The sequence below is a fragment of the Malurus melanocephalus genome, unplaced genomic scaffold (assembly GCF_030028575.1).
Source record: "Malurus melanocephalus ecotype Western Australia unplaced genomic scaffold, MMel_1.1 scaffold_99, whole genome shotgun sequence".
Classification (NCBI taxonomy): domain Eukaryota; kingdom Metazoa; phylum Chordata; class Aves; order Passeriformes; family Maluridae; genus Malurus; species Malurus melanocephalus.
In genome coordinates, this window is record NW_026623331.1 from 990,860 (window position 1) to 1,006,961 (window position 16,102).

At 38.7% G+C, this 16,102-nt stretch overlaps 1 protein-coding gene across 2 annotated transcripts in view; it reads right to left on the bottom strand.

The window, feature by feature from the left end:
• The window catches only part of PIEZO2 (piezo type mechanosensitive ion channel component 2), a 284,493-nt gene that overhangs the window by 92,081 nt on the left and 176,310 nt on the right, over positions 1 to 16,102 (bottom strand). For both annotated transcript variants that reach the window (XM_057368929.1, XM_057368928.1), the window contains exon 8: positions 3,659 to 3,821. In XM_057368929.1, coding sequence (XP_057224912.1) covers positions 3,659 to 3,821 — 163 coding nt within the window. The remainder of the gene's footprint in view (positions 1 to 3,658; positions 3,822 to 16,102) is intronic.

A 16,102-nucleotide genomic window follows, 5' to 3' on the forward strand; every position in this document is an offset into this window, starting at 1 on the left:
TTCTGGTGGCAGCTGTTCTCATGGCTTAGACAAAATCACCTGATGCAATAGAAGAATAAATCAGGGTGCTGAACAAAGGTCTGCAAAGCTACCCATGGGAACAGGACATCCAAACATCCTAAGCTCATTTTGAAACCCCCCATTCCAATCCTATTAGGACCTAGCAAAGACCTGTATTTTAAATTTTGACTTAGATAAACAATGATTATTCATTTAGTTTCACTTCTCAGAGGAAATGGTAGCACATTTCACATATGATTGTTTATTTATATTTGATTGCAGAAAGGCATTCCTAGCAAAACTGTAAGATGAAATAAACTCATTCCGTACTTAAAATACTTGTCACTGCCATTTGAAACTTTAATATGAATGTGAACCATCAAGAACTGCTTATCAAAGGCATTTAGCTTGGGAGCCGGGTGACCAAAGCAATACAAAAGACCTAAGACATACACAATTATTTTACTAAGATATTTTTAGCCTAAGACATGACAGGGAAGGGTGGCTAATCTTGTTTTCTCTTTCTCAGAAGAGGAAGAAAAGTCATAAAACACAGTAGTAGTCATACAAGCACAACTTATGAGAGTCCTTTGACTTGCCTATTTTTTTCAGCTCTTCCTCRGCAACTCTTAAATAACTTTTAATTCAAACAACTACAAAATATTTTATAGGAGGACTCTACATTCAAGTGCTRTAAGTCTGTTGACTCCTGCACTGTTACTTACCACTCACAGCACAGAATGAATGGGCTCTATTCATGTATTCAGTACTAACAGTCACAACTGTGAGCTGAAATCTCCAGAGAYAGATTGCTTTTTCTTATTTGCAGAGGTAGAATTTCACAAGACTCAATGTTAGAACAAATCAGGATCCAAAACAGCAAGCACAAGGAAAGCAAATCTTCCATGACTGCCACAGTCACTTTGCATCAGTAAGATCTAGTCAGAATCCCCCACAGAAACCCTACACTGAAATCTCACCTGTGCCAAACTTTGGCATTGTGGAGTACACAGAGAAAACTTCACCCTGAAACTCAAGATTTGAAGTGGGAGAGTGTTCCTGTAAAATTGTTCATCAGCTGCAGCATTGAGAGACAATCTCAAGAGCATCTGTCTCGAAAACAATGCTTGCTGTAATACAGGAGGAATTTAATCCACAAGAGGACCCCAGGATGTAATTCACATAAGAAAAAACCAAAACATTAGGTCTACATGTCCTACTCTGCTTTTAGCATCTGCTACACCAGTATTATATTTAGATTCTGTACATTTTTTAGACAGAATAAATTTTTCCTTATGCATAACCTATCATACGCATTTTTGTTCCAAACAGGTTTTGTTCAAGAGATTCTGTTGAACAAAATTCCTAAAATGAGGCACTTCTTAGTGTAGASGACAGCAGCATGCAGAGAACAACTGCTTTACACTAAACACTTCATATCATATTGTCTTTGACATTGATTAAACTTTTGGGAAGGTTAATAGTGAGATCCTAAATACAGAGTAACTTTGAAATCCATGGGGACTGCAAAGGCAGGTTATATACTTAGTTCCATAATGGAGCAAATAAAGGAGAACTTTAAGTTTAAAAACACTTYGATGAGACCTGGAAYGCAATTAGTTCTGGATTTAAAYAACTGAGAATGGAGTCTACCAGGGAAAAGCTAATGAGAGAAATTTTAAAACCTGCTCTATGGCAGCACTAAACAAAACCAAAACACATACATACAAGACAAAAAAAGATTTTAAAAAAGTAAAAAATAAAAGGCTTAAGAAGGAAATGAGCAAAATACTGGACACTTAGCAAACCTCAGCATCTCTTTCTAATGACAAATACTTGCATCACTAACATCCTGTACATCAAAAATAAGCATTAATGCAGGGGTATCCCTTYCTTTAGAGTGTTCCCTTTTTTGAGCATCCGTTTATCTTTGGAGGGAAGCGTCATTTCCCTGGCACCTGCAACACCTTAGGGAGTGCCAAGACGTTGTATTTCCTCTCATGTAGCCATGGGTTTGTGAGACATCAGTGTTTCTTATATTAATGTCTTTTAATACTCACTCTAGCTCAACTGCTTGGAAAGCATCTCTAATTTCACTTGTTGGCAGTTGTCAGAGCTTTAGTGTTTTATGGGAATATCTATCTCAGACACCACAAGCAGCCTTAAAAAAAAGAAGCACAGGCAAGACCACTATAGCTCCTCTCAAGGCCATGTGGGAACTTGCAGCATTCAGATAATCCTAGACAGAAAAACCCACTTCTCTACACTGAAAAAACACAGCAACCAACGCAGGTCCAACATCAAACTTTAAGACGGTGACTGCTGGATGAAAAAAGTGCAGGTACTGGAAATCAGTTCCCAGACTTGCTGAGATCACACAGCTCCCACCAACTGYATTTCACATGTGGTTACTCCTCTGTGAATAGTTCTCATGGTTTTACTAAGCAGTTAGTGAGATGTGAAGTTTTAGTAATAGCCCCAGTGCTGAAATCATATTATTATCTGGAAATCTCAGTTTTCATTTTAGGAAAGAAAAAAAAAATCTAGTTTCCATATGCTGCAGCTGCAGAAAAAATAGAAGGAAAAAAAACCCTAAAAAAGCCCACTGCCAGAGGGTACTGGACAATGATGTTKTGACTTTGGAAAAGATAGTATTAAGATTTCTGGAAAACTTAAGACACCATTTTCTAATAGCTGAAGCTGATGGTTCTGGCACTGTTCACATTTTGAAGCCCTATATATGCAATCTCCAAAGACCAGACATTGCAATTCAAAGGTGACGTATTATGGTTGCCTTTTTAAATGTTAAACTGTTACATTATCCATTATATGAAGAAACACCCTTAAAATAAGAAAATCTTCAACGTTTTTACTTGCTATTACAAACTCCACTAATCCACAGCACAGTCATGAGTATTTTCATTGTGGTTTACAGCACTACTAAACCTGAACTCTAAAACCCACATCAGGCCTCAGAGGATCAGGAAATTAAAGTAAGTAATGCCTAGGATGATCCTTTTTATACTCTCACTTTCTAAGCTTTTAAGATACCTTTGGGTTCTTTTATACCCATTTTCCTCTGAAACTGGAAGAAGTAAAGATTTACTCTTTTTTCTCCTTGTTCTCTTGCTCTTAAATGAAAGCTGGGATTTTCATTCAGGCACACAGAAGGGAAAGTTTTAAGAAATTTTTTCTATATCTGTGATAAAAATGCAAGTTTGTGTTTTGTCTTACAGTATCCTGTGCCAGAATGATTCCTCCCTCTGTTCAGGTAGACAAGCGCTGGCTGTTCCCATTTCACTTGACAGCCCCTGAACTTGACTCATAGACCCAAAATCATTTAGGCTGGGAAATACCTTTAAGATCATTGAGACACTACTGTAAATCATTGCCTGCTTTCAAATCAGAGTAAACATTAATGCTCTGCCCTTGGATTCCTTCCATAATAGTCAAGATGATTTTAAGAATAATATCCGTGATAAATCACACTCTTGAAGACACTTAGCCAAAAGACCAGATTCAAAGTACCACCTTGCACTTGCTGTCTATTTCCCTTAATTTTCCCAATTGTTTGCACCTCTGTGAGTGAGTGTGTGCACTGGCACTAATCATGGGAAGAGTCATTAATCATGGGAAGAGAGAAGGAAGTCACCCTTACAATGGGCTCTTGCAGCCAGAGCCGAATGAGGGTSGCGAGGGTGTAGTACATCACCAGCAGTAAGATGGGATTAGCGTGGTGATACCAATATAACTCCTGATTTTTGATGATCATCCAAGTGCTTGAGCAGTTTGTCTGAGTAAGAGAAGTGACACCGAACAACCTGTGAATATAAAAAATAAAACAGCCACATTAGAGAATAAACACCAAATCTTAACAATGCTCAAAAATATTTTGGAGGACATTTTTTGCTTATGTTTAATACCAATTGCTCTGCTCAAAAAGAGCATTTGCCAACACATCTAAAATGCAGTGAATATTTTCATTTCTCATATTTAGTCAAAAKAAATGGTTTTTACACTTGGTTTTCAAGATAAAAAATGGGAGTATAATAATATTACATCTACTATGTCCAATGAGAAAACTCACATTGACCTGCTCCCTGTAGACTCAGAGCTACAGAAAAAGAAGACAGAAAATCTGGCTRCAAGTCCTCTTGGCAAATCACAGCAACATGACATTTCAGAGAGATTTAGCAAACTGACATGCAACACCATTTCAGTCACCCTGCCAGGACACAGCTGTAAAGTGTATCTCCTTGGCACACTGAACAGTTTACTGACCTTTTCTTTYAAAAAGCTAATACTATTAATAAATTGCTATCTAATTATGCTGGTGTTTACAAACATATAGGGCTCTACTGAATTCATGGTTTCTGTGAATGAAAAATGAAAACGTTCAGAAAGGTTATTGTTTCGGATGATCAAATAACTGAGGAAGAAAAGAAGAAAAAAATAATTATAAGTATTAATATCAATGACATGAGATATTTGCTGTTTCTGGAAAAACTGGAGTACACAATATTCCTGTCGAGAACATATGTTGGGAAAAGCCCCACTTAGAATTAAAAAAATCCCCAACATTTTCAATTTAATACAAGATGTTGGATGCCTAGTAGATCTGTGAAATACTGAAACAAAACTAATACGAAACAATAATTAATCTGGTTTTAACWGCAAAATAGCTTCCAGAGTTACAAAACGAACTATCCAGCAGCAYGTGTCAGTATTCATTATAAACACTTTTGTCCAGTGACAAAAGCTTTGTCTACCTCAAAGTCTCTGAGAGGTTTCATTTTTTACCAAACACAGGTCTGATTATAAGAGACAGTTAAGGAGAACTYCTTGGTAGAACAATAAAACACAAAATATTGTTCCTCCAAAAATGAAATACATTAACAGAAAAGCAAACCCAAAACCAAAATATGTAAGTTTTTCTGCTGGGGGACYCAATTGTAAAGAATGTCTACAAGCTTAGCTCTTCCTTTACCTAATAAAGAAACAACATGAAAAGCTGAATGAAAACAAGGAATAAAATGACATTGAACAGAKATATGCTGCCTGAAATCTTCCTTTTGGATTCTGTAAAGTGAAAATCTTATGCCTGCTCATTAACTGGGGATTTGCTGCATGAGCATAATACCAGTAACTCCCAGAAGAAGATCTCCATAGAATTTTATTAAGCAATCTACCAGCACTCACTTCTCATTCTGRTTGTCAACACAGCCCAAAGGTGTAAACTTTACGACCTTTCAGAGATTTTGGGTGGAAACTAGGTTGGGGAAAAAAATTTCAGAAATTCTGCATACAAAGTAAATTGATGTAGCTTAAAGGAGATGAACGAGCTGTTTTTGGAGCTGACTCAGACTCAAACTTCCGTAGCATCCAAGAACATTTGGAGGTGATGTTAAGCTTGGCTTCATCTGGGTGAAATTCACGCTGGATTGTATTCTGTTCATATTTCTATCAGCATAGAGGAACAACTTGTTTGTTTGCTTTTCTCTCTCCAACTGAGTGKTCATTTCTGCTCATCAGTGATCAGGGTTGCTGAGTTCCTATTATTGAATTCCTGTTAGTTTCATCTTCTGCCTCTGTTTTGTAACACAGCTCTGTCTTTGGTTCACTTTAAACTTTTCTATGTAGGCACAGTATGATCCACCCTATTTCTATCATAAAAGCATCAGAATCAGAGTGAAATCCAATTCTTACTGAAGTGCAAAGTCTTTCCATTGACAGCGATGAGTATTTCCTACAGAAATGAGGGAAAGTTCCTGAAGGTTCTCAGAAATTTCTGCCAAGCAGACATGACCTTCATATCACATATTCCATTCCTATAGTATGTTTTATAACATAGTACAGCTACCAAGTCAGAACAACTTGTATTCTACTTTTGTCTCCAATGAAAAGAAAACATTCCACATAATCCTAATGGCTAGGAAATTTTATTACRTTCCAGTTAAATTCTCATTCTCTTAGTTTGATTTGCTGGCTTCAAATTATTCATACATTATAATATTGGACTTAATTCTGGTCCCTTCTGGTCCTGCATTCACCARATATTCATAAGTTACAGCACATCTTTTCCCTCTAAGTTGCCACATGACCAGCAAGGTACTTTAATTATTTCACTTTGTCTATTAAAGAAACAGAGGAACTGCTCCTCACTTCTGATTTCTCCTTGCACTTTGAGACTTGTTATTCACAATGTACTCGACACAACATTCCCTGTTTATCATGTTCAAAATTCACTGTTGTCCTGGGAATGCTCATTCTGGCTGCTCTGGCCTCCAAAAATGCTCCAAGTTGCTACTCACGCAATATTTATGTTTCACCATTGTCCTCAATGAGAACTGCTSCTGCAGAACATTTTTCAGAGAAATAGACTCATCTTCTCTTACACAAAGCTTCTAATTACACAGGGATGGCTGCTATAAAATGTATAAACAATACAAACAAGGGCATTGCTCAGCTTCACACTTYATTCTGCAAAAATGTCTTTGCTTTCAGTATTGATCTCAACCAGCTGTGTTTGAGTTCAGCTCTGATCTTGGTGTGAATTCATCTTACCCAACACACAAATATGCCCTCAGTAAGGTCAGAACGAGTCCTAAGTGGGAGAAATTCACTACCAAACAAAATCCACTACCAAACAAGACAACTATTTGTGTGCCTGAATATGGAATATAAATAAAACTAATTCTGAGAGACTTATTTACTAATGGATATATTTGGCTTTCCAAAATAATTCATGCAATGCCACAAAAAATGGAGGTTTGCAAGATGTGAATAGGTTAATATTTCTACCCTTGCAAACAACTAAAACTGGGTTTTTCAAAGCCCTCACTGATATTCTGAAATGTACGCAACAGAAATAATTTGGAAAAAATTACAGAAATTATAGAAGGCCAAGAGGAACTTCAATGTCTGACTGAGAAATGCTGTGAAATAACACAGTGGCATCTTTTTATCCAGGTCTTATTCTATAAGTTTGTTTTCTCAGAAAGGCATCCTATTGAATCTGTGAATCACCCTKCCAGCAGATGCATTCTCATCTTTCATGACTTCCTGAGAAAGCTGTAAACTGTGACCATACAAAATTGCAACCTTCTATATTAGTCTAACATAAAAATTCAGAACAGGAATTTCAATTTCACTTGAAAACAGAAAAACAAATTCCCATTGCACTTACAGAGATTTCACCTAAGGAGCTGCTGAAGTTGCTAAAATTCTACCTTGTTATAATTTTTATTGTGTGCATTACTCCACTGTACATTAATCTAGTACAAGAATTAGTGTTAGTAATTAGTCATGGTATTAAATATGAAGAAAATTGTTACGTAAACAAAAATATGTTTCATATACAGAATGATCAAAGTGTAATTACAGATCTGTCAGGTCTGTGAATTCTGCATTCAGTAAAAATTATTTTTACTTTTTTTTCCCTGGTAAAAATATATTTTTACATTCAGATCCTGCAYGCACTCATGTTGCTTTCAGGCACGGATTTGCCTCATAACCTTCAAGGCCAGGAAAGGAAGTAATAATTCTGACTTCCTGCACAGTGCAGGATACACAATAATTCTTTTATAGAMGAACGAACTTGTGGTTGAATAACAGTCTACAGTTTAGTATGGCATCCAATCTTGACTTCAATTGACAGGCACATCTTCTACTGTCTCTTTTTCTATGGGATTGAGTTTCTGTAACAATTTTTTCTAGATGAGATTTCCAGTTGCTTCATCTTTCTACAACTCTKTGTACTATTGCACATACTACTTTTCACTACACAACAGAGCAGAGGTAATTTTCCCATATGTTCTCTGAGTTTGCATGAAGCATATAGTTTAAAGAAAATGACTGCATCTAATCACTTTAGGAGCTGCATTTCCTCATTTAGCATTTAATCTTACAGGATTTTTTTTGAGGGGGGCACCAATAACTACTGCATGGTAATTCACAGGATCAGAGCATTTTACTGTGCTGGGTTGGATTTGGGCAATCTATCTTCATAGAACTTCTGAATTTGTGCTGGATTTTATGAACTGAGTGAATCTTTATTCATCTGGATATCTTCTCTCGCATATTTATTTCACTCTCCTCACACGGAAGGAGACGAGTGGTGCCTGCAAGTCTGGGGTAGGAGAATGGAATATCAAGACTGACTGACATTTGAAAAAAATAGCTGAGCCCTAAAATGAAGATGCTAAAAGTGACCAAATGAGAGAAGAAGAGAAGAGGAAGCAAAGAAGAGGAGTATAAGAGRGGGTAGAATAAGGAAGGAAAGAGAGCAACAAATTTCCAGAAATGGGCAAAAAAGTAGTATATTTGGAGAAGGCGGTCGTGGTTGTAGTAGAAATATTATTTTTCTGGGGCCAATGGAGCTGAAATACAGGGAGAAAAGTCAAACCTTCATGTTTCACAGTCCAAGTCCTGAATACTGAGGTTCATGAAGAAGAGTACTTGAAATACTGAAAGGGCTATTTCCCAAACTCTAAGCACTGTTTGAAGAGTGAACCTTTTTTCAAACATTTATTCAAAAGAGGTGCATACTGTTGTCAGGCTTGAAAATGTTCTGTGGATAAGAGGGAGAGAGGAGTGGAAGGAACTGGAAAATAAATTGGCATATAGAAAATATCATTCCTACACACCCCCTCTAAAAATCAGGAGTCTCCTTTTCAAAGAAAAGCCATCCTGTTGGGTTTTCCACACTTGGGTGACAGAGCTATACCAAAGTTAAGATCCATAAACTTATATCCATAATGTCTCTTCCAAGGGAATGCTGTGAGCCACCTCACTCTCCCCCTCTTTGGTCTTTGTGCCCAAAGCACACAAATGCTGCTGGAAAGCACTCAGACAATTCTGTGGTACCTTCAGACCATCCCTGCCTTCCAGAAGGTCATTACTGGGATATTGGCCTGGAATTCAGACCATACTGGGGCTCCAGGGTACACTGAACTGACACCACATTTCTACACAAATAGCAGAACATGGGGAGGAAAGAGGTAGAAAAGTTGGCTGAAATGTATTAGATATTTAACCCAAAGAATTAGGGTTAAAGAGAGCAGGACACGTTTAGTTTCATGTGTCTTTTTAAAGGAAAAAAAAAGAGAATTAATGGAAAAATTGGCATTTGTCTTTCCAAATCACATTATTTATAAGATTCCACAGAGAAGGAGTGGATCCTTCATGCCTCCTCTTTAGCTCAGCAGGACAACAGTGTAGTGAGATCCTGSAGCCACAAACCTCAGCCCACAGCTGGACTGAAGTTATTGAATATATCCATATTGGAGTRATACAAGCTTTAACAAGCATTGCAACTATTTTAGCATTAAAAAACTCTAGACCCCACTTTGGCTCAGACTTGGTAACTCAGAACTGGCTAGGTGGAACTGTGCCATATTAAACTGTGCCATACAAAAATCTGACGGTTTGGGTTGAGAAGCATTATGACAAACTTCAGCTTAAAACTTAAAAACATTTTTTTTTAAATATCTGTAAATTTAGATTAAGATGAGAATTGTTTTTCTTCAGCATGTTACTGTGTTATCCCGACACTATAATACAGGCTTACACATAATAAATGTAGACTTGGTAGGTAGAGTAGATCATTCTAACTTTTGTTTTAATATCATCATATTTCTATAGCTCTTTAGCAGACATCTTATATAATTTTTTTTCTACAAAGATTTGGTTYCCATAGCTCCTCTTGGATCAAAGCTTTTCTGGCAATGACAAAACCAGCCCTTGTGTATCTCCCACCCTCTTCTGAACACCAGTGACTTCTTTTAAAGGAAAACTAATTTCAAATGCACAACTACTGCATGAGAAACCTCATGAAAAAGTGAATAGTTTAAAACTTGTGTGCCAGTATCACCCATATAATGAGGACAGAGAGGAATTATGAGCCATTAATCAGGAAGCTGTAGAGGAGAAAGGATATCTYTAAGGGTGGTGAATTACATTAAAGCATGCAAAAACCTGTTAATACAACATAAACCTTAATTAAAGGAGGAAAAAAAAAGGACTGTATAAGCAGCCACAATAAAATCACTTTGCTTTCAAGTGTAGTCACAACATTAAGCTAAGATGATAAATAGTATTTACTCTATAAATTGTTTTTTAAGTCACCAGATAATCAAAATTTCTCTGAGTCTATGTGACTGGAAGCTGTTAAGGAATAGGCATCCATTAAAAGTGACCAAACTTCAGACAGTAAAATACTTCACATATCTGAAATAAAGCAGCCTCCCTGAGGGGAATTTAATCTGAACAAAAAGACTTGTGAGCTCTATACCACATTTCATCCAATAATTGAGCTTTGTACTGACTTTCTATACAAAAGCTTTCAACGCTTTACAAGCAATAATTCCCCACTGCTATCACTAAAAATAGGTGTGGGTCTATTAATCCCTTGTTTACTGAGGTAAAACCCATCTTCAAAAGCCTTAAATTAAGATCTATCCTATCAGTGGGTTTCCTCTCTGGGTCCCCAAATGTCATCATATGACACAGCTCAGCTTTGCCCTGAGTTTCCAGTGACGATCAATATTGATGTTGCTCCTCTCAGCACATCAGTGAGCTAGAAAAGCAGCACGTTGCTGTAGTCTCCAGGGACTTCCAGAGGTGGTCATCTGATGAAAAAATGTGTTGAAGCAGCCATTCCAGCACCTTTTCATCCCAATTCAGATATCTGAGCATCTGTCACAGAGAGAGCTACCAGACAGGAAACAAGAAGGTGATGAAATGTGGATAAAGGTGCAGAAGAAATTGYTTTAGGACTCCTGCCTGATAACTTAGCTAGAGTGACTCCATCAACATGATTATTCCTCACCAGGGCCAGCATTGGCACTGCTTTGACAGCAGCAGCCTGGCTCATGTGTTATGTTAGGCAAATAAGAGCTTGTTCTCAAATAGAGAGAGTTAGGCAAATAGTTGTTTGTTCTGTCAGTAAAACTACTGTAAATGCAGCAGTTTTGTTGTTTGGTTTTTTTTTTTGTTTGTTTGTTTGTTTTTTTCCACCCAAATAGTTTCAGCTACAAACAGGAGGCAACTCAGGAAAGATGGAGGCTGCAGGAGCGAGGCAGCCTTGYTGGGATGAGAGGATGGAGAGAGAAAAGTCACCCCAGCAGGGAAGGTTGGTTGGCACAAGTGATTTGCCACCTGCACATCTTTGTTATCTACACTCATATCTGTGACCAAAAACGGGGATAAAAAGTAACTAACACTGAACAGCACCATCTGAGTAAGGTCAACACCCAAGCTGTGTGAAAAAAGTTAAAACTTTTAATGTTTAGTTGGACTTTCTACTCAGAGATGAAAGTAATAAGAAAACAGGTCCAGGCTTGTAAGGAGTCATGTGGAAAGCAAACAAGCAAAAGCAGGTTCAGAAACATCCATGGACACAAAGGCTTCCTCCATGAGAGGGTGAACTTGGACACTCAAGCACAGAGCAGGAGGAACAGCTTAGAAATGACACAGCTTAACAAGGACATGATTAACAATGGCTTTCTGTGCAAATTACTAGCTGAGGCTATTGGTGTTTCAAAGTGAGTTGGCAGAGCTGCTGAAAGGAAAGGGGGCAACAGCCCCACACCAGAAAGTCTCTCACAGGCAGAGCAGGGAGCAGTCTGCTCCCAAAACTCAACCAGTAGTGCAGACCATGGACAGCCTCATTGTCCTATGCTCAAGTACTGGGAGGACAGAAGTGTTTGGGTAACTGTGGGCAAAACTTCAGCAGAAATCATTTAGGAAGTGTGGGGGAAAAGGGCCCCACAAACCCTGATTCTGAAACCCAGCCAATTATTGTGTACGACTGAGACCTGGGAAAAGAAAGGGATGTTAACAGCCTACATGGAGGAGGAATGCCACATCCTTGAGAAAAGCAGATTGGAATGCAGAATTGATAATGCAAGTGGCTGAAAATTATAAGCATTACTAATACTGTAGCTTTTGCAAACTCACCAATTATGTTCTGATTACTAATTAAACAGCTGTCTCTTGACCAATGTATGTTTGACACAAATGTATACTCTGGTTGCTAAAGTAGATAAAAGAGGCTTGTCCCAAAATAAAGTCCTTCTTTCTTTCTGTTTTTTTCACCCACTTTTGTGTGTTTTGTATCTATTCTTTTCTGTCGCTGTTTGGCCAGCAGCAACAAGGAAGAGGAGACAGTGCTCAGATAACCCCAATGAGCATCAGTATTTAGTGGGGTGGTGCTGACCAGAGCATGCAAGTGACCTGTACAACAACTAACCCTGCAGCTGCTGCCAGCCTGAGAGATTTACTGCTGCCTCTTGGAGTAACATGAGCAGAAGAGCAGGAACTGTTTTAAAGCGTGGCTTCATACTATTTTAACTTGGTCTGTGATCTAGGACTCAGAMTGCAGCCAAAAGCTTCGTGCTTTATTCCAGGTTCTGGCTATCTCGGGGGGTYATGTGATTCATCTAAYGACTCTGTYAGGGAATTTTTCCACCTCTGAAAARGGAGTGATGATACTTTTCAGTCACACTGGGACAGTCTGCTAGGTTCAGTGATGCAYGCAGAGGATAAAGAGATTTTCCACTTACTCAGCTGGCAGTGAAATGTATTGAAAAAAGCCACAAGAGTGATTGATACCTTCATCAAGAGATTCTGCAATAGAAAGCATGAGCAAAGAAAATATTCCTTTTTAGCAGTGAGTGCACTAAGGCAGAAATAAAAGCTATGATTCCCATTTGACTTTAAACATAAAAGGAAAATAAAATAGCAGGATATGGGAAAGAAGATAATGGGATAATGAACAATAAGGCTTGGGAAATGTGTGGAAATTGCCTAATTTAAAAACAAAAGCGGTACAACAGCTGATTTTAAATTGGTTATAAATTGAACATGATTGGCTCAGCTATTATCAGCAAGTTCCAAACTTCMACTAAACGAACATAAGCAAGAGATTAAGCACTTCCACTCTGTAAATGTTTTAGAGAAACTGATATAGACTGCCCCTGCACAGACAAGGACTAACTCTCCAGTGCGTGCTCAGCTGAGGATAGCCAGGACCACCTTTTTTACCTCCAAGGAATGTGGGATGATTCATTTCTCAATGTTGATATATTGAAATGAAAACATGAAGGGCTACATAAGTGTTAAATATTCATCATCACTATTTCTTGTCATGCCAGAGTACAAAAATAATTGCTCTGGAGCAGACCTGAGGAAAACAAGCTTGTAATTCCAAGTTTGCTAATTATAATCCACATCTCCTAATACCACAGAACAATAGCAATAGAAATCTGATAGAAGGAGAGGGCTTTTGTCCCTTTTCTGTYCTTGTTTTCAGGCTCTTGATCAATGATCACCGTATGCAGATCTGTGTTTTTCAGAAAATACTAAAAGAAAATTAAGGGATCACTTCTTCACAGCCACATCCATCTCTCCCTAGCCATGAGCAGAGCTCCTGTTAGCAGGGAGGTGTGATGATCACAGAGGACTTGGCTGCYTGAGAGCAGCAAAAGTGGGATGGCTGCATCACAACACCAATTGCACACCCAGTCCAGCTGAACAGGAAAGAGGCACGTTTATCACAACACATTGGCAGCTTTAAAATCTCTGTCACCTCCCTCTGTCCCTTTCACCTCAATAGTTTAATGCACCCAGGAAAGAGGTGCCTCCGTGCAAGACACGGCTGTTTGGGTGCAGGGGACATCAAGGAATGGGCAGTTCACCAACATTATGTCACACGATGACAACTGATTTTTATGTTCTCAGCTTACACTCAGTTTTCAGATGCATTGTGGTCATTCTTGGGAGCACTAAGGCTGCCCTCTTCCCACTCATGGGAGCCCACTGTGGCCAGGGCCAGCCCCACCAGGCCACCAGGGCTCTTATCAGCAGTATGTTCACCACAGTGGCAGAACAAAACTTAGAAACTGCTSTGTCCCACATGCGGAAAATCACTGYTTTTAAAAGGTCTTAGCACATGTCTCGGTTTACACCCCTTTCAAGTCTGGGGGAAGACAGAGGGGTGTAAATCACCCAAAGTGCTATGCCAGTAACATGAATAAAGTTGTGCCTGCTCATTCCAAGGCTAAATTTGGCACTTTGTGCAGGGTGCTCGCTATGGTGAGCGCTGACAGCTACACCATGAGGATGGAACAGGGAAGGACTGCTCTCCAGGCAGATTGCTACTTACTGTTTTCTCTGTTGATTTTTCTTTGCCCAACCTTTCACAGGAAAGGGAGCCTGAATAAGGCCACCTCGTAATTTAGAGAGATTATAAGAGGAAGGATGATTATTATCTTTCATCAACAGGAGAATAAACTTGCATTCCTAAGCTGTTATCAGAATACTTCATAATAAATATAAAGAGGCTGAAGATAAAGTTCTGAGAAAGTATATAGGCTAAAATGTTCTAAATAGAACTAAACATCCTAAAATATGGCTCATTATAGAGCTAATATGAAACTCAGCTGAAAAAATTTCTGTAAGAATAAGGTCAAATGTCCARCTTCCTCTGAAAGAGAGAAATTGTGCCTCTCTAACCACATCTGCTTATTATAACCAACACRGTTGCTGGTGTGGTGTATTTTGGAGCATGTTTTGCAATGCAAAGTGTGCTTTTGCTGATAGAGGATGACGGGATCAGAAGAAGGGTGGTGCAGGGTCTTTACATGGCCAGTGTCCAAGAGTCTGGCCTCTGCCCTGGCAGTGGGTGCTGCAGTACCACGGTGAGAAGTGCCTAAAAATACCAGGCACAAGGCATGGAAGCTGATGCAGCCAAAGGGCAGCTCCATATAGGATCCATAAATGAGCTTTAAATACTCTGTCTTTCCAAACATTGGATTGTGACCAAGTCAAAAGGCAACCCCCAAAACCTCAGAATTTCCCACAAGGTTAAGGAAATTCTGCCTCTCAGAGGTGAGTCACCTTTGAGACAGGKGCCAGAGATGATCTGCAGCAAGGATTAGCAGTGGCTGCAGCTCAGGTGGAGCACTCTGCCCAGCTCCTGGCTCCACTGGAGCTACAAAAGCAGCAGGAGAGTGGGAGATCAGCACCTTGCCCTGTAGAGGCAAGACACTGCCAACAAGGTAATCAATCAGCCACATCTTGCTATATTGGTAATATCTGCTCTCCTAGTGGGATTTCATTTGCATGTTTAGCATCTATTTAGAAAAAAAAATTGCAACTGGATGTCCAACCCTGATGTGACAGCTCCAGGAACACTTTTGAGACAGTGCATAAGCACTTATAACCCTAGTTGAGTAGAGTATTTGGTCTACCAAATTTGAATCTATATCAAAACTTCCAGGGAAGTTCAAATGGAGGATATGGGAGTGGACTCATCTCTGATTAATCTGAAAACAACTGAATATACTAAACCTATCATCTGTAGCAGATATCAATGTAACACTTCCTCCAAAAACAAGGAGTTATTTAAGCAGGCTTATTATTAGTTACTGTAAAACCTATTTTTAAAGTCTTGCCTTAAGATTTATTGACGTCTTTCAGATGAAAAATTCCTCTTGAAAAAAAAACCTCCTCAGATTTTACTTCCCAACTCATATTGCAGCAAAGCAATCAGTTGTGTAAATTCCCATTCACCAAAGAACGTGTGAAATAAGGTCCCACTGTGAAGTGGATGATACTACCTGGACTCCTAGATTTGCCTCATTTTGTGAGGGAGATGTCTTCYATAGATGAAACCAGTTGTATTTAAACTATTTTGAACATTACTTGCCCAAAAACTACAAGCAAGACAGACCTAAACTATAAGAAAGCACAAAGCTTTTAATTTACATCGGATTGTTGGATCTTTAAGCTAATATGCTTATGAGCACAAYTTTGGACAGGAATAACTTTACTGACTCAGGATAAACCTCATRCCACTGCACTGATCCTATTTCTTCACGTTGGCAAGGCCTTATCATTTCCCCAATTACATTCTTTTGCCAAAATAAACAATATCAGGAAGAAAGGAGGCAGCAATCCGAAAAATGGCAAACATATTACTATGTGTTTTTTCAGGCTGTGACACTGTGTGCCTAATTTCTAAAGTCATTTTAGCTCATTGACTTGTTTTTACTAACTTGGGYGAAAAGAATTTCATGGCAGAAACAYGACACTTTCCGAC